This window comes from Bos mutus, chromosome 6, assembly GCF_027580195.1.
Source record: "Bos mutus isolate GX-2022 chromosome 6, NWIPB_WYAK_1.1, whole genome shotgun sequence".
Taxonomy (NCBI): domain Eukaryota; kingdom Metazoa; phylum Chordata; class Mammalia; order Artiodactyla; family Bovidae; genus Bos; species Bos mutus.
Genome location: NC_091622.1, coordinates 44,109,692 through 44,128,928, shown reverse-complemented (window position 1 = coordinate 44,128,928; position 19,237 = coordinate 44,109,692). Strand labels below are relative to the sequence as shown.

The following is a 19,237-nucleotide window of genomic DNA, read 5'->3' as shown; positions in this document are numbered from 1 at the left end:
TAGCTTTGTTCGTAGTGGTGCTTTCCAAGGCCCATTTGACTTCACATTCCAGGATGTCTGGCTCTAGGTAAATGATCACACCGTGATTATCTTGGCCGTGAAGATCTTTTTTGTACAGTTCTTCTGTGTATTCTTTCCACCTCTTCTTAATATCTTCTGTTTCTGTTAGGTCCATACCATTTCTGTCCTTTGTCAAGCCCATCTTTGCATGAGCCTGCTGCTGCTGCTGCTAAGTCGCTTCAGTCGTGTCCGACTCTGTGCGACCCCATAGACGGCAGTCCACCAGGCTCCCCTGTCCCTGGGGTTCTCCAGGCAAGAACACTGGAGTGGGTTGCCATTTTCTTCTCCAGTGCGTGAAAGTGAAAGTGAAGTCGGTCAGTCCTGTCCAATTCTTTGCGACCCCATGGACTGCAGCCTACCAGGCTCCTCCGTTCATGGGAGTTTACAGGCAAGAGTACTGGAGTGGGTTGCCATTGCATGAGCCTAGTGGAGTATAAATTAACAGGAGATTGATTGGTGGTGGGGGGGGGTCAGGTTTAGAGTTAATCAAATCAAAAACTGTGAACATGACTTTAAAAAAAGTCTGATCCTAGCTTTATTATGTTGAATGCTGCAACTAGAACATGTTAAAATATTTTCTGTTACTTTATTTGCATTCAGAATTTGGGGGGGAACTTTTGAAATTTTAAGTGATAAATTTAGTATATAATTTTGAAGGTGATTTGTTGACTGAAAAGTACTCATTCTCTGTAGTATTTTTTTACTTCATTCTTTGTCAGTTGATGTGTATAAAAATAGTTGTTTCTTAAACGTTTCTATAATAAAGTGGAGTTAGTGCATCTTCCATGCAAATGGTTTAATTTTTCTTGAAATCATGGGTACTTTGTGTATCTGCTTTTAATTTTAAAATGGTGATTTTATTTATCTTGGAGTAAATACAGCAAGGTTTACCATGTTTGTCTTTTCATGTAGTTCTCTTCATTCTGTTTTGAGTTAACTTTGATGGGGCCCACCTTAACTTCATATTTGAGCTCTTCTTTTCTCTGTTAATACTAGTATACTAGAAATTTAGGTTCAGTCTGGTGCCGGTTCTGTACACGGTACATTTTGTAGACTCTTCAACAGTTTAAGCCCATGGAATAGAATTAATTGTTGTTTTGTTCTGTTTTTTAAGCTATTGCTTTTCATGTTCTTGTAAATCCTAGAATATTTAGAGGAATTTTGTCTTTCTAAAAAGAGTGATTTAGCAGCAGTTGTGTATGTATAATGTTGAGGCCACTGGAGTTTCCAGGGCTTTGGTTTACCTTGGGATATCTCCAGCTTGTAATTCAGAATCAAAACTAAGAGCCACAGTGCTACTTCATCATCCACTAATTATGTTTTTCGTTCGGCTAAAGCTATAGGATCTCTTGCTGGGAAATCATGTTATCTCCTGGCATGAGTCAGCTTCATCTTAGAAGTTGAAGGAGCACTCTCATAGCCTCCCTGGATTGACCCCAGTGGGAGGGGGAACTTCCCTTGCAGTGGTGCATCATACTCTATGAGGGAAAACACTTTGAAGCCCCGCGTGTTTAAGGGATAATGAACGATTTTTATAGAAGTTTATAGAGAAGGGTTTACTCATCCAGTCATATATTTTGAAGCTGGTTATGGGAGATAGTACTAGTTGAAAACCTGAGACCATTGAAATGCACTATGGCCAAGCACTGACTGGCTGGCAAGATGAGTAAGTGACCATCAGACCCAGGGCCTGGCAGGTCCAGTTAAAGTAGGAGAAAGGATTGATGGGATTGTGGGGAAAGAGGAAAGGTAATGAAGATGCACACAGGTTATATGAGGGTATGGAAAAGAGGAAAAACTGGTATTCAGTTGCTGCTTTCCTGTCCTCTTTTTTTAAATGCTGTAACTTTGGTAATATTCTATTTGTAAAGGCCAAGGCTTAATTCTTCTATCATGAATTCATTAATTAAACATTACTGTGCCACTTACTGGAATGGGACTTTTCATTCAGGAATGCTATCACTGATTGATATTCACAAGTAATTTAAAACTACAGGAAGGGATAGATTGGGAGATTGGGATTGACATATACACACTACTATATATAAAATAGGTAACTAATAATGTCCTACTGAATAGCACAGGGAACTCAGTACTCTGTAATAACCTGTATTGGAAAAGAATCTTAAAAAGAGCGGATATATGTATATTATGGAGAAGGCAATGGCAGCCCACTCCAGTACTCTTGCCTAGAAAATCCTATGGATGGAGGAGCCTGGGAGGCTACAGTTCATGGGGTCACTACGAGTCGGATACAACTAAGCGACTTCACTTTCAGTTTTCACTTTCATGCATTGGAGAAGGAAATGGCAACCCACTCCAGTGTTCTTGCCTGGAGAACCCCAGGGATGGGAGAGACTGGTGGGCTGCCGTCTGTGGGGTCACACAGAGTTGGACCTGACTGAAGCGACCTAGCAGCAGCAACAGCATGCATATATTATAACTGATTCACTTTGCTGTACAGCAGAAAGTAAGACAACATTGTAAAAAAAAAAAAAATGATAACTGACCAAAAGCACAAAAATAAATAAAATTATGTAGAAAGAGTTAGGGATTTAAGGTCTCCTTCCAATTACTTAAAATACTATTTGATTCATACTTCTGTTAAATTATATTGGATCACATTTTGTAATGTAGTACTTCATTTGTTGTCTTACTCCTCATTGTATTTATGCAAAATAGTTTCTAATTGATAGTGATGAAACTAACAAAAGAGCCTTTGAAACTAAAGTTTTAAAATGTAGGCTATATTAAAGGTAAACTTCTATGGGCATTGGGTACTTAACTGGCATTCCTTTTACAAATAATTGAGATCTTTTTGCATGGTGCTCTAACATAGCATCAGTGGTATACTTTCAAGCTTTCTAATAGTCAAGAAAAGTTGAGAATGCAGTACATAAATTTTTGAGGGTGGGTACTTTACCTCTTTTAATCATCGTTGATATTTGTTCAGGTATTTGACTTTAAGCTAAAGCTTCTGTTGCTTTCTACATGCATTAACATTTACTCATAAATTATGCATTTTTTTTGACTAAGACATATTTGCTATTTTATAGATTTGGTGTTATTAAATCCAGCAACTATGTTTATTTTTATTTCATTTTCATTAATTTTGTCCATACAGATAGCTGATTTTTCTGTATCTTATCTCAGAGTTTACTAATTAACATGGCTCAGAGCATACATTGCTCAATAAAAAAGAGAAATGGCCCTTGTGGAGATGTCTCTCTAATTTTAAAGAGAGGCTTAATGATCCACTATCTGAAGATAACTTAGTGTGGTACTGCTGGAATATTTACAAACAAATAAGCTAATGTCCTCACTGAATTAGAGACCCCACCGAGTTCCCTAGGGACTAAAAACCCACACTTTTTAACCTAAATGCATTATTGTGTCCAAATAGAATTCAAGTAGAGCATCTCAAGTACTTTGAAATGGAATTATTGAAATAAATCAACGTGAATTCCATTAAAAAGCAGATTATTGAGGGGAAAGGAGATAAATCTACATGAGAGTTTATTCTTAACACATTTAATATAAAAAGATTAGAATTGGCATTGTCTTGATTTTTTTTATCATAGAGTTTATTCTATATATTGGGCTCTTTATCTGAAATAATTCCTTTGTCGTTGAGGTTTGAACACTCTTTAAGGCTCTTTGAGCACTATTGCCAAGCTATAGTCTAGAAGGCTTTGTAGCATATGTACTCTGACAAATTCAGGACCACTTTGTGTTGTGACCGCTTCCTACATAGGTCATGTGCCACTTAATACATCTAGAAAATACTTAGGGCTTGCCTCACCCCACTGTTAAGGTTCCAAGGCAGCTAGATAACTTGTATCATTTATTTGTCTGTTGGTTTTTTTTTGCTGAGTATGTGTGCATGTTTTATTTAGCCTTAGTGAGTATTATATCTGCAGCTCAAAGTTGTACAGTTTAAGAGTTTTTCCCTTTTTTTGTCCCAAAACCCACTTCTCATGGGGCAGGGAGGTCCTACTCAAGAAATTATTTTATTGTCTTAAAGCTTTCTAGCCCATTAATTTTTTTAATTAAAAAAATCAGAAAAAACCTAAAAGCCGTGCTTCTCTAGGTCTTTGTTAACACTTTGGATTTCAGAGTTTAACTTCGGGTGGCAGTTGACTCAACAGTAGACACAGAGGTTGCCGAAGTCGGTGTGAACATCACCTGATTCTTAATATCTGTGGAATCACAGATCCACACCTCCTTACAGATGTTGTACAGTTTGTCACACAGACCCAGAGAGAACATGTGAACACCAATTTTTATGGACAAAAATTATTTTTAAATTTAAAGAGTTTGCACCAGTACATTTTTATTACATTGACTGTATTTTGTTCTAGAAGAAATAGATGAAGTGTATTTTTCCCTCAAAATATGTTTTATACTTCTATTTATATGTACATTTTCAAGAACTACAGTTTTTACCCCAGAATTCCAGAAAGCCACAAGACCTCTTATATAATAACAAGCATGTGGTTTGTGATTCTGTATAGTTTATAAGGGCTCTGTCTCAGCTGACTAGTATGCAAGAGTTATAAAAGGAAATTGAAGTTTGAGTGTGTTAAAACCGCTCCACTCTTTTAGCTACTAGATTTGATTCCTGGCTTTGATACCTACCTTTCCACTGCAACACACTGACTTTGTAGAAGAATATTAAACTCTGGTTATACTTATTGAAGTTTACCTCCTGACCTTGTTTATGCTTGCTTCAGCTCTAATTATTGAATGTTCATGTCTTTGAAATGTTCTGGAAAATATATTTCATTAGCATCAGACCACTTAGAGTTTACTGTTCATTTGCTAGTTAGTATGCTTTTCAGCTGGTCAGTGCAAAAAGGGAGCATTTTGGTTTTAGATATATAAGTAATTGTATAATAATATCATCCGGTTAATGATGTTCTAGTAGCCTTTTAAACCTCCAACATTACCTGGCAATGTGCCTAAGGGCATCCTTATCCACATGCTCTTGTTTAAGCAGAACCTTCCACAATGCTCTTCACTTGTCCCTTGTGGGTTGATCCCACCTTATCTTCAACAGCTCTCCTAAATGCCATTTTCTGAGTAAGTTTTCCTTGTCTTTGCTTGGGCAATAAATCCTTTAAAAATCTTATGGCATGTTTTTTATGTCATTGTACTTCCATTCCACCTCTAATCTTTCTTTGCAGATTTTAAAAGCTTTAAGAGCAGACTCTGATTCATCTTCTGTGTCAACTGCTTGCATATTCAGGCATCTCCACCTTAATGGCAGTAATCTTCCTCAGATCAGATGCTCTGAGAAAAATACTAATGAAGATCCCATTTTTCCATTGCTTAAAAAGAAAAATTGTGACATGTCATTCTTAGGTCCCTAATTTTCTAAAGCATATTTAAAATACAGTAAAACACCCACATGAAAAAACAATCATGTTAGTATATAAATACTTTGAACCTTATTCACTTTCAATAAAAAGTTCAAATCATTCCTTAAGATTCCTTGTATGCTGTGACACCCCCTCTGAGATTTCCAGAACATCTATGTTCAATTCTGATGATACACCAATTCTTACTGGATTCTAAGTTGAGATTTTCACCACCATGTGCCATTTCATTTAAAATATTTAGTTGACTTTTGGTGATATAGTTTTCCTTTGTAAATGTTGCCTGAAAGTATTGAACCATGTACGTGTTGTACAGTTTGAATATTAACCAAGGAGTGTTTTCTCAGGGAGACTCTCTGTGAGACAAACTTATTGCTTTATCAGTTATTTTCTTTTGATTTTGTTCTGCTATTTGAATAATTAAAACCTAATGTAGTCAAGTAATAACCTGAAGATTTTTTGTTGAAAAATAAAGGTGCTATGATGAACTAAATGAAACTTTGAATTCTTAAATATTAATTTGTCTTTATATAGCATTGGTTATTAAAGATTAAACCTAATTCCTGTTTATTTACTGGTTTGTAATTGTTTAGTATAAGTTAAAGACTAATTATTTGAATTGTACTTGGCTTGTAGTTTAAGTTAAATACTGTTCATATCTTAACAGGTAGTTGTGTCAACTAACATTGCAGAGACATCTTTGACAATAGATGGTGTGGTGTTTGTAATTGATCCTGGATTTGCAAAACAAAAGGTACATATTTTAGTACTATAGTACTTTATAAATTAGTGTTCATTTAATAGTACTTATTGCTTATTTGTTTCATGAGTGAAGTTTACTTTTTAGAATTATTTTCTAGTTTGTGTTTCATTTTCAGAAGTCTGTGATTTGAGCCTTTGGTTCTAGCTGGCTTTCACATACTAAGCCCATGTTTATAATCCTGTTTTTCTTTTCATTGGTTTCTTTGTTTCTGTGTGGTGATCCTGAGTGTTTCATATGTGAGTGTATATTCATGTAAGGAGTACTAAAAAGTACAGGATTATCATCCCTGCCTATTAGTCACTCAGTCAGCTAAATTAGTTTCTGTTATGTACCAGTCATAGTACTTGGGGGGAAAAAAAAAGTATTATGTTAACCTCTAGTTCAGCAGTACTGAATACCCAAGCACTTTAGCCAAATTAAGGGATTACTCAGTTAATAAATAAAACTGTTTTCTTACCTAAGATCTTTGATTGCATTTGATTATGTTTTATAATTGGGAGAATTTGTTGTACATAGTATTCATGTTTTTGATGGAAAACAATTCTTTAAATTGGCAGCATATAACTGACTTCTGGACTGAGTTCAAAATATTTTCTTGGTGTCCACACTGAACATTGGGTGTTGAAATTGACAAGTTTTTTTTTTCAGGCAAAAACCTTCAGCACTATCCACCATATAAGAGTAAGGTAAAACTGAAAGTATTTTAAATTAGGAAGAGTAGAGCTACTTCTGTGTTAAGTGACTTTTCATTTAGTCTTAGAATGCTGGAGTCAGAATACCTGAAAGAAAGTTAAGGAATGATGAATTCTATTTCTGCCCCAGCATGATTTATGCTGGTCGTCAATACTACTTTGTTTATTTTGGGGTTAACTTTGGGCTTTGGATACTTTTGTTAGATCACAGTTTTGTGTTTAACTGGAGGATGAATTGTAATGTTATTTACATTCCAATAGGTGTATAATCCTCGAATCAGAGTTGAGTCCCTTTTAGTGACAGCCATTAGTAAAGCTTCAGCTCAGCAAAGGGCTGGTCGAGCAGGACGAACCAGACCTGGAAAGTGCTTCCGACTTTATACAGAGAAAGCTTACAAAACAGAGATGCAGGTAAGGGTTTTACTGTGTCCTTACTCTGTTTTTGGAAGGTTAGGTTAAACTTGTTACCAGAAGAAAATTACTTCACTTACTTTATCTTATCTTTTGGCACTATAAGCTGTTCAGGTTTTCCCTGAAGTTTATGGTGTAGTCTACCAGTACAACCCTTTGTTATAGTTCTAAGTTGAATTGGGCAGCAGTGGTAACCTTTCAAACCCTATAGTTTACAGGAAGTATCTGATTCCTTTTTAGTCCACAAATACTTTTCTCCTGTTTAAGTCAGTCGTTTAGAAGAAATGCCAAAGGAAATAGCTAAGGACGAGAACAGATATGTTTTTTCCCCCTGGAGCAAGAAGATTATGGGATATTTAACAAAACAAATGTTTTTGTATTTTTCTAGGATAATACCTATCCTGAGATTTTGCGTTCTAATTTAGGATCAGTTGTGTTACAGTTGAAGAAACTTGGTATTGATGATTTGGTGCATTTTGATTTTATGGATCCACCAGGTATAAATTCTCAAAGCATGTTTTGTCAATCTTTTTAACCAAAACTGACTATCCTATTCCTTATATACGTTGAATACATTTTACCTTTCCCTTACAATACATCAAGAGGAATTTTGTGTGTTGGCATTAAATCTAAAAGAGTGGGAAAATAGCGAATACTCTTTTTTTCCTTATCTTTCAGGGTAACTAAATTATTTTAGGAGTTATTAGCAGGGCATGAAAAGGGAAAATCTTTTTTTTTTTTTTTTTTGAGGCAAAATAATTTGATAAACACATTGTTGAGTTAACAGTTCCTGTACTTAAGAGGTGACGTTTAACTGCCGTACAGGCAAGTTTTGCAGCTTTGTATGAGTCATAGTTTGCTAGATCTCTGTAACTGAATTTGATGGCAGTTTGAGTTTTACGTTTGGTCCACTGTAGAATGAAAAATGAGATTGCTTCTAACAGTGTGTGCTTTGTCACGTTTTTGCTTATTAAGGCAGCTTGTCTTAATAGATTGCCTTTTCCTCCTAGCTCCTGAAACTCTGATGAGAGCCCTAGAACTTTTGAATTATCTGGCTGCTTTAAATGATGATGGAGATCTGACTGAATTGGGATCCATGATGGCCGAGTTTCCTCTAGATCCACAGCTCGCTAAAATGGTTATTGCAAGTTGTGACTACAACTGTTCTAATGAGGTCCTATCTATTACTGCTATGTTGTCAGGTAATAGAGGGAAAGGAACTAAAAAAAGCCCAGCTCTTCAAAGTTTGGGTGGACTTCACTTTTGGGTTTGTTTTTTAATTTTTAGTATGATAGTGAATTTTATAGATGTTTTTAAGGGACTTATTTTGTTTGCTAAATATTTTGAAAAATTGCTTCATAATAATATAGTGTTTACAAAAGTAAAGCACTGTGCATAAAATGTAGTAAAAAACATTGGCTCAGATTAAAATATCAGTAAGAAAAGAATAGGTCCAGGACTGCCTGGTGGTCCAGTACTTAAGAATCTGTGCTTCCACTGCAGGGGGTGTGGGTTCCATCCCACAAGCCTCACATTATAGCCTAAAAATTAAAGAATTTAAGTCTGAAGATACTATAACTGAGTTCTTTGGTAGGTCCATCAGTTTTGGAGTTTATTGCTGAAAGTTCAGGAAGAACGTTGTTCTAGTAGCTGGCACTATTTAAGTGAGCCTGAGACGAACCAAGCTATCATTTAAAGAGTAAGCTTTTTCTTCATGTGTAAATTGTATTGCAGTGGCAGTCAAATAATTATTTTAAACTTAGTATCAAATAAATAGAAGTAGTAATGTATAATTTTAGGTTTAAAATCTAATCTGATGGTAATTCTTTTACAGTGGCAGGGAAACACTTGATAAAAGAAATATGTTTAATAGGTAAAATTGCTTAATTTTAAAAATCGAAACATTGAGCTGAACAAATACTACTGTTTTTTATTAATAGCTATAACATTTAATTCACAAATAGTAACTTGGAATTTAGATTTTCCAAAACAGAGAAATATTAACGTAGAAATGTACACTGAATCTTACAGCTAAAAATAGAAAGTGTATTAAGTTTTTACTGACTGGCAAAGTACTCTATAATACTAATTTCAGTACTGGGGAAAATTGACTTCCAGTCACAGAGTGGCTTATTGGTCTTATTTATACCTCAAATAATTCAAACTCTTACATGAAAGTAAAGGAAGAAATTTTTTAAATTTCTAAATATAAAATTTTTGGCTTAGTTTAGATGTATGTTTTAATGATGTGAATTTTTAATTTAAGAACTAGCGAAAATGTTTTTTTTTTGCAGTTATGATTGATCAGACTCAGAGCAGATGGGCAGGGCAGTACTGAATCATTTTAATGAAATTGTAGTTTCTTGCGGAGGTGGTGGTAGGTTGTTGTCTGCCTTTTCTTATATATGTGATTTTTGTTAGATTCTCCTGGTTGTAGTTAACCCAACATTTTAGCTTGAGAGAGTGTGGGGTAAGAGTTAACAGACTGTGTTTGTTACCTACCTAGTTTTTATATTTCTAGCTTCTCTTTTATTGGGAATACTATAGAGTTAGCATTGTTCGAATTTAGAAAACTAGCTAGCCCTTTAAAAAATTGGTCATTATGATGCAGTTGAGATCTCCCATCTACATCTCTTACTTGTGGTGGTTCTGCAAAGCATGGGGATAACTGGTTGTCTTTATCACATCAAGAGAGTGAACATTTTTGTACATTAGTTATTAAGCAAGGCATTTGTTAGCGGGAGGAATGTTAAAGGATTAAGAAGAAGTCATGCAACTAAAACAGTTTACTTAGTTTGTAATGCTTTGTTTACCATTTAAGGAGTTTCTGGAGTTTGGGGGTCCTGATATAAATAGTAAAAAATCAGGGGCCTTAATTGAGTGCTTCTTAAACCCAATTATTTAACTCTGGTAGCTAGTTCACATTAACGTTCACAGCTATGAGATTTCTGTATTTATATCTTGTTACCTTGCTTCAGTTACATTAAGCAAGACTTAATATTTACTGTGATCATGTGTCATTGTTTCTATTTGGCTTCTTTGGAATCATTTTAAAGGGGGAACTGTATGGATGGCAAAGAGTAATTTGATACTGTATTTGATCTTGTTGATTATTCCTATTATCTTTTATCTGAACTGATGATATATAATTTTTTAATTGACAAGGTTTTAAGAGCTTTAAAAATGTGTTGACAAAGTCCCAAGCTGTTAAGTATTTTTCATACTGCTTTTATAACTGTGGAATTGCTAAAGTGAATTAAGGAAAGTTGTATTTGAAAAAATGTAGAACATACTTTGTAACAACTTCAAGTTTTATGTGATTTAAAATTGAGGCTCTAAAAAAATATTGTAGTTCATTTTGATGACCCTGACATAATGACTGTTTCAGACTAATTGTCAACGTTTAAAATATTGGATTCTGCTTTTATATGAGGACTTCGAGTCAAATATCAATTTTTAAAAAGAACTTGGGACTTTATTTGCTAATCTTTTTCTTAAAATGCTGGAAAACTAGGCTGAATATTCCTAGCCTTTTTGAATTTTCTTAATTCAAAGGCGGTTTAACCTTCCACCACTACTGCTATCATCAAAACCCAAGATTTCATGATATTTTTTATGTTACATATGCTTCTGCTCACCAGTGCTAATAGTGATACCCACCAGCTGGTAATAGCCACAGCACTAGGGAAGAATTACGATAGAAATGTGGCAATAGACTGGTTGGAAAGTTGTTTTTAGTCCTTCAGTGGGGAATTCAGCGAATTAAATGGATGAACTTTTGAAAAATTTTTGTTTAGCTAAAAGGCTATTGACACCATAATTCTGGTTATTGGTAGAGCTATCGGCACTGGTTTTTTCAATAAGTTGAGCTTTTAGTATCTTGATGGCCTTCAGAATAGCTGTTTTTGATGCCTACTTTTAGATTTAGTTAAAAATAATCAGGTACTCTGTAGCTTTGAAACCCTCTTGTCTTACAGATGTGGTTAGGTGTTGATGTACCAAACAAGGTAGTAAACAGTCCAAGATGCAGTTGGAGGCCATCCTGCCCTGCCCTATGCTCTGTGAACTGACCTAGCTAGGCCTTGTTCCTCTGTCTGTGAATGCGTGACTCATCGATATGGGCGTTTGTGTTGGGCCCATACCAACCTTGTTTAGTCCCACAGTGTTTTGTTCGTCCCACGGAGGCCAAGAAAGCTGCAGATGAGGCCAAGATGAGATTTGCCCACATAGATGGAGATCATCTGACACTGCTGAATGTCTACCATGCTTTTAAACAAAGTAAGTATAAATTAGATTGAAGGCAATCTTTTGTCTAAACGTCACTTGCAGCATATAAGGTATTTCTTCATCTCCCTTTCATTTATTATCTGTGACAACTTTACATTAGAAACCCAGAGGTACTTGAGAAAAAACTCCTGACTAGCATTTAAAATAAAAATTGCCCATCTTTTCCAAAGTTGTTTATTTTTATAATCAGGAGGAAAGCACTAGAAAGCTGGAAAATACAGAGCAGTAAAAATGAAATGCTGGTATAAAATTTACCACAAACATACAGCTTTTGATAGTTTTTTTAAAAACTTTGCCTTTTATTTGAATAGTTTTGTATTACTTACAGAATTATTACTAATATTTTTCCTAATAAATAGCTCTTATGTAAAAGTAAACTAACGAAATAGGGAAATAGGCTACAAATGTCAATGACCATGTGGTAAGTGGTTCATAAACTCAAGTGGGGGGCTATTCAGCATTACTTGCAGTTCAGTAAATGTGCATTATTATTTGAGAGGTACCATTTCTTCACCTATAAAATTGGCAAAGGCTAAAGAAAAATAGTCTTTAGCTGTGTAGGAGTGGGTCTAGTGCAGTGCAGCAGTCTTAACACCAGAGGTGGGAATAGAAATACATGTTATCTTTATGAAGAGCAGTAGATTTGATATTACCAAGACCCTTATCAAATTCATATGATTTGACTTATAGATAATCTGTGAAATTTTCTTTTAGTATTCTTTGGACAGAGATACGATTCAAGTTTTTTATCTCACAGTTATTTATGATAGTAAAGAAAAATGAAAAATACCTAGATGCCCACCAATAGAAAGATGGTTCAGTGTGATGCTATCGCTACATGATGACATATTCTTCTAGCTTTATATCATATTTTCAGAGAGTATTTAACAACATGAAAAAACATTTTCCAATTATTTGAAAACAAGGAAACAGTGATAATGAAGAATGCCCTATTTATAAAAATTAAATGAGAGGAAAATGTGACAATAGTCTCTTGAGGTTCATTTTTATAACTTTTAAGTTGTATTTGATAGTCTTAATCTAAGCCTGTTTTTCTTTGAAAATGAGAAAGACGTGGCATTTTTCCAGATTCTCTGAATCTTCCCCTGTTAAGACTATCTATTGAAAACAGCCAGGTAGATTTTCATGGGTAAAATAACTTAAAAATAGTTTTTCCAAAATCATTGTTTTGTCATTCAGTAGCCAAAAACCTTAGTGCTGTTTTTAATTTTGACTCCAGATTTTTAGTAAAGTTGATTAAGACTATGATTAATTTATAAAAATGATGTGATTTAGTTCCCTTGTTGATTTAGCTTGCTATTTATATGGATTTTATTTTTTAATTAGATAATACACCTATTTGGATGATTCATGTCCCCTCTTAATTTCCCTCTTTCCAACTTTGTAGATCATGAGTCGGTTCAGTGGTGTTATGACAACTTCATTAACTACAGGTCCCTGATGTCAGCAGATAATGTACGCCAGCAGCTATCAAGAATTATGGACAGATTTAATTTGCCTCGTCGAAGTACTGACTTTACAAGCAGGGACTATTATATTAATATAAGAAAAGCTTTGGTTACTGGGTATTTTATGCAGGTATGTGGACTGTATAGGAGTACATAATTAAATGCTTACTTAATATTTGTTTTCTATAAGCAGTGCTTGGATTCCACTTAAACACAAAATTCAGTTAAAGAATGCCTATAAATAATCTTTAATTTTTTGTCCAGATTCTTGAATGAACTAATATACTGAGAAGTTTTTACATGTCTTAAGTTTACCAAATGGCATAGTTAGGGATCCAGTTATGTAGAAATCAACTTTACAAGCACTTTTTAAATAATGGAGTCTTTTTATACTAAATAGATATATTGACTATTTTCAGGTGAGTTTTATTAGTTATTTCTTCAATGCAAATTTTGACTTTGGATAAATGTATCAAAGAATTTCTTTGAATCTTGATCTTAATTGGAGATGTATAATTGTACTGGAATGCTGAAAGGAAGCAGTTTTCTGGATGGATCCAGAAGTACAATTCACTTTGTTCTCTTTGTGGAAGCTAATCACCCTTAAATTCAAATAAGCAACTGTTTTATGCACAATCCTGTAGCGCGATCTTTGGTATTTATAATAAGACACGTGGGTGCTAGGAAAGTCAGCTATGGAATAATGATTTAAGATGAAAAATAATTTTTAAATGTTTCTTTTGGTTTTAAGTGTTTTATATTGGAGGCTGAAGTTAAAACTTATCTGGTAATTCTTATAGTTTAAGGGACATGAAGCCAATTAGGTTTTTCAAAATGAAAGTGTTTGTGGTGAAAAAATGAAAACACGTCAGTCCCTTATTTGAGATGAGATTGATTTTAGTTATCTTTTAAATATCCCACTTGTTCTTTGATGCTCTCCTTTGGCTATGTATAATAAGTAAGATGTCGCCTGCCTTAAGGCCAAATGAGCCCAATACATAGAGTGGCCATTAAGTGCATGGAGGCAGAATGAAAGGAGATCGGTGCCTGTCTGTGTTTGAGATCGGAATAACAATGTTTATTGTGGCATCTTATTCTGAAGTTTCAGTGCTCATCAGAGTTAGGATTTTCACTATTACCCAAGCATTATGGATTTCTAATTCTCTCTTAAAGCTAAAGTCCATTAGAAATGGGACTTTCTAAGTGTAGTGCCTGGCACCTAGTAGGTGCTTAGTAAATATTTATTGATTGAAATTGAGTTTATTTTCTACTATATGTTAATAATTATGAATTGCTCATTTCTGTTCTTCATACATGCTCTTTGTTACTAGAGTTCTAGAATTGGAAAGGGCATGTTGTCATCTGCTTTGATACTTGTTAATTGTTAGATGATATTGATCCAATTGATATATTTGATTATAGATAGAAATATAGGACAAGAAACCCATGCATCTCCTCTCTCCTCTCCCCACCCTCCAATTCCTTTTCTTATTAAATCTCTCATTGTGGGTTACTTTTGCTCTATTTTTCTATCTTAAACATGAATTTTCATCTTTTAGTAATTGTTCATCTGCTACATAGTTCCCACCTGGTATTAAAGAACCAGTCTCAGGCAATAAGACCAAATAGTATATATTAGGCTTTGTGGGCTCATTCAGTTCAGTTCAGTCACTCAGTCCTGTCCGACTCTTTCAATGAGTCAGCTCTTCGCGTGAGGTGGCCAAAGTCCTGGAGTTTCAGCTTTAGCATCATTCCTTCCAAAGAACACCCAGGACCGATCTCCTTTAGAATGGACTGGTTGGATCTCCTTGCAGTCCAAGGGACTCTCAAGAGTCTTCTCCAACACCACAGTTCAAAAGCATCAATTCTTCGGCGCTCAGCTTTCTTCACAGTCCAACTCTCACATCCATACATGACCACTGGAAAAACCATAGCCTTGCCTAGACGGACCTTTGTTGGCAAAGTAATGTCTCTGCTTTTGAATATGCTATCTAGGTTGGTCATAACTTTCTTCCAAGGAGTAAGCGTCTTTTAATTTCATGGCTGCAAATCACCATCTGCAGTGATTTTGGAGCCCAAAGAAGTCTGACACTGTTTCCCCATCTATTTCCCATGAAGTGATGGGACCAGATTTAGGTCCCTTATTGAAACCATTCAACTCTGCTTCCTCTTGTGTACAAAAGCAACCTTGGACAAATGGGCATACTTTGTTTCAAAAAACTTTACTTACCATTTTGAATTTCATGTGATTTTCACTCCAGCATCACCAAGTGTTTCTCTTTTGTTATTTTTCCCCAGTCATTTAAAGGTGTATAAACTGTTCTTGGCTAAGAAGCTTTAAAGATGTAGGCAGTGAGTTGGATTTAGCCTGCTGTAGTTTGCTGATTGCTGCTTTTATTGGGCAGTGGTAAATAAGTCTAGCCATCAGATTAAAAGCAACAGGTGAGGCTTGCCTTTCCCTGATTATATAGGTATAGATATATAGGCTTTATATCACTTTTGTATAGCACATCAGAAGCATTGTATTAATTTACTGGGTTTCGGTTTCAGGTGGCACATTTAGAACGAACAGGGCATTACTTAACTGTGAAAGATAACCAAGTGGTTCAGTTGCATCCCTCTACTGTTCTTGACCACAAGCCTGAATGGGTGCTTTATAATGAGTTTGTTCTTACAACAAAGAATTACATCCGGACGTGTACAGACATCAAGCCCGAATGGTAAGCTTTGTGTCTTTAATTCTAAAAGTTTTCGTTACCATTTTGCTCAGAATGGAATCTGAAAAGTCTTGTCTTGTTCTTCTATTCACTCAGGGGAACTCGGATGTTCCCCAGCTAGGGTGTATACTCCTGTGTATAGATTTGGGGCACAAAATGGTGTGATTATCTCTTAAGAATAATTGCTTTGTGAAGAGGATGGTAGAATTGTTAGTATGGGCATGGGCAATTTGGAGACAAAGTTATACTTGACTAACATGAGAAGTATCTTTGAAGCCATTCTCTTGCTGTTGTGATTAACTTGGTCTCCAGGTTCCAGTAGTCAATCAGTCTTTGTATTTCAGCTCTCAATGATTGTTTATTTGTATGTTGGTGCTCTAAAAGCAAAGCAGGCATTAAAAACTGCACCTCTTTTTGTACCATTGCATATTTGATCACAAAATGTGATCAGAACTGACTGACTTTAAGCAAAATTACCCACCCACTGCAGTCCCCCTTTGTGACTTTTTTTTAGGGGGCAGAATCTATTCTGTAACTTAAGATAGAAAATGTCAGTCAAGAATGGTGGGACTGAAAGCACTTACTTTAGTTGATGTCACTTGCTATATATTTTGGGGCTTCTTTCCTCCACTGATTTGTGACTTTTGACACTTAAATTGTGTAGGGCATTACCATTTTATCTTAAATGCTTTGTTGAGAAAAAAATTATATGGCTAAATGTTTAAAAAGATTCAGTCAGGTGTATTCTTTGGGGTATAGACTTACATTTATGGTTATTAAAACTTAGAAAATGAGAAGATCCAGTCATTTGAATATCAGGGTGTTTCTTGTATGGAACTTGTAATATTGTAACTTTAAAGAGGTAGATCAAAATAGTGTTCCAGAGTGAAGAAACTTATGACCTTATGTTACTGTCTGTGTAAAAGAAAGGGGTATTTTTTTTTTACAAGAATTTATCTTGAGTGGTTTTTTGTTTTGTTTTTCAAGTTTATGAAAAGTCCACCATCAGAAAATCTGCAGCTTACTGAGAAGTGCACATTTCTAAAAGTGGTGTTTATAAGGATTAGGCATTTGTAATTTTAACATTGGCTTGGATTATAGGTTTGCATTTATCAGTGTATTAATGAATAATGCCTATCCTATCTGAAGCTCCAGTACTCTAATTGTTAATTTGGTGATTTTTCCCCTCCTTCTGGACAGGTTGGTGAAAATTGCCCCTCAATATTATGACATGAGCAATTTCCCACAGTGTGAAGCAAAGAGACAGTTGGACCGCATCATTGCCAAACTGCAATCCAAGGAATATTCACAGTACTGAAATTCAATGCTTAGAACTGAAATTATTCAGAGGACAGCTTTAAAAGATGAACGAACTGAAAAGTTCAAGTTGTGCTCTTCATGTTGGTTCAATAATGGCCTTTATTTGAAAGCTTTTTAATTTTTCTTTACAGTAAATATTCCATTCTGATTTCATAAATTAAACATTTATGCCTCCCTTTTGTGTTGACACTGTAGCTCATACTGGAAAAGTCGATCAATGTTTTGCAGTTTATTGAAAGTAGTTCTATATATAACAATGTTATAAGCATTTCTTTAGAAATGGTTGAAAATGCTTCTAAAATGTGATTATCGACCATGGTATGCATGATCGTTGTAATTGTTGACATTCCTTTTAGAAGTTGTGAAATGTTACAACTTGTGCTTATGTAGACACAATCTTCTGTCTCGGTACAGAGGCACTGACTTCAATAAAGTCTATTTATACTAATTTCGGCCACAGCACTTTAATATTTTTGTTCTAGTCTAAGTATGGCTTCTTTTCTTCCCAAGTGTGGGGCTTTTTTTTTTTTGTTTCCTTAAATTGTAAGCATACTATGACTCCATATTCAGCATCTTTCCACAGGGGCTGCTCTTGAACGTAGTCTTTAAAGTGGTATGTTTTAAAGAACATACTGTAGCACTTTGTTAGGCTAGTTAGGATATGATCTAGTGGGATGAAGTATGTCATTTTTAACTCAGAATTGGATCCCCAAAGACAGAGTAATGATAGTTTTCATCATAAAGTTCATTCTATAAGACTGATTATTTATTTTGTTACCAAATTTTTAGCAGATCTTTTTGTTTTACTTAGACATTCTATGTACTCTAGTCACTGAAACAAATGTTTGTATTAAATAGACAATAGGAAGTGATACTGTAGATCTTGGTCAGTTTTTTGAATTCTTAATGTTGGATGTTTTGTGCAGTGTACAAAGTCATTAGTATAGTGTGTTAAAATGTGAATTTCCTTCCCTGTGACAGGCATAGACTATTTTATCTACAAATGACCCATCAGAGGGTAGGTGTGACCATCTTTAGGGTCAGGTGTATTCTTCAGGGTGAGTCCTATCAAAGGGTCCCTAGTAAATCAGTTCCTTATACTTAAAGCATGCATACTGTACTCATTAATGCCCGGACTCACCTCTTCTACTTTTCCTACTCAACAAATATTAAATGTTAAAGTAAATTGTAGGTGTACATAGTTGGAATTTAAATACTACTTTGAGGCATATATCTAGTATGGTTTAAGGGAATTAACTGGGAAAGTTAAGAGTTTTTCACACTACTGGGATATTTCTATTAAGTGCCTAGTTTTGTTCCTATGGAGTAATCTATGTGCTGAAATAATATTTTAGGTTTTGTTTAAATTTGTTTAAATTTTTCCTGGGTTTAACTGTTGGCAACATTATATGCTTACGTTGTCTGTTAATCAAATTATACCACAGTATACAGTTGGTGAATCAGTTGCATATCTTTATAAATCTATCTGATTTTATAATAGATAGGTTTCTAGTATATGTACTGTTTAACCTTGTGCTTTTTAAAATCTGGAGTTTGACCATTATGTTTTCTTACAGAGACAAGTTATAGAGCAATGTGTAGAACAGTGTTGGTTATTTATTTGGCAGAGTTTCTAGGAATGGCTCGTATTCTTTGTATCGTGTAAGTGGTGAATATGTGTTGGTAGTGGCTACATGGAATCATTAGAGCAAACTGAGTTTTTATTCTTTATTGTCATGCCTACCAAAAGATTAAAATTCCCCCCATAATATTCAGAAAAATCTTTTTTGAAGATTTCTTAAGAGATCTCCTTATCTCTCAAAATAGTAAAATAGAACTATTTTTTGTTGTGAATATAGTTCTCAGTATCTGCGAGGGATTGGTTCTAGGGCCCCTTGTGGATACCAAAATCCATGGTTGCTCAAGTCCCTTGTATTAAATGGCATGATACAGTTGGCCCTCTGTTAACCCAGGTCCCACATCCCTGGATTCAGCCAACAATGGATTCAGAACCCCTAGATACAGTGCAGACTGTGTAGCATAAGGAAGCAAGACCAGCAGCAAATGGAGCCTTTGCTTGTAAATGGTGAGGGAATTAAGACAGCTTGGGTATAGGACAGGATAAAATAAACATAACCCT

The 19,237-nt window shown here is 34.9% G+C and overlaps 1 protein-coding gene across 1 annotated transcript in view; it reads left to right on the top strand.

Annotated features, from left to right (window-relative positions):
- Positions 1-17,546, top strand: part of DHX15 (DEAH-box helicase 15) — a 53,940-nt gene extending 36,394 nt beyond the window's left edge. Inside the window, exons 7-14 of the mRNA XM_005897080.2 lie at positions 6,106-6,192; positions 7,155-7,304; positions 7,693-7,801; positions 8,315-8,506; positions 11,460-11,582; positions 13,000-13,190; positions 15,611-15,780; positions 16,978-17,546. Coding sequence (XP_005897142.1) covers positions 6,106-6,192; positions 7,155-7,304; positions 7,693-7,801; positions 8,315-8,506; positions 11,460-11,582; positions 13,000-13,190; positions 15,611-15,780; positions 16,978-17,095 — 1,140 coding nt within the window. The 3' untranslated portion in view covers positions 17,096-17,546. The remainder of the gene's footprint in view (positions 1-6,105; positions 6,193-7,154; positions 7,305-7,692; positions 7,802-8,314; positions 8,507-11,459; positions 11,583-12,999; positions 13,191-15,610; positions 15,781-16,977) is intronic.
- The last annotated feature ends 1,691 nt before the right edge of the window (positions 17,547-19,237 follow it).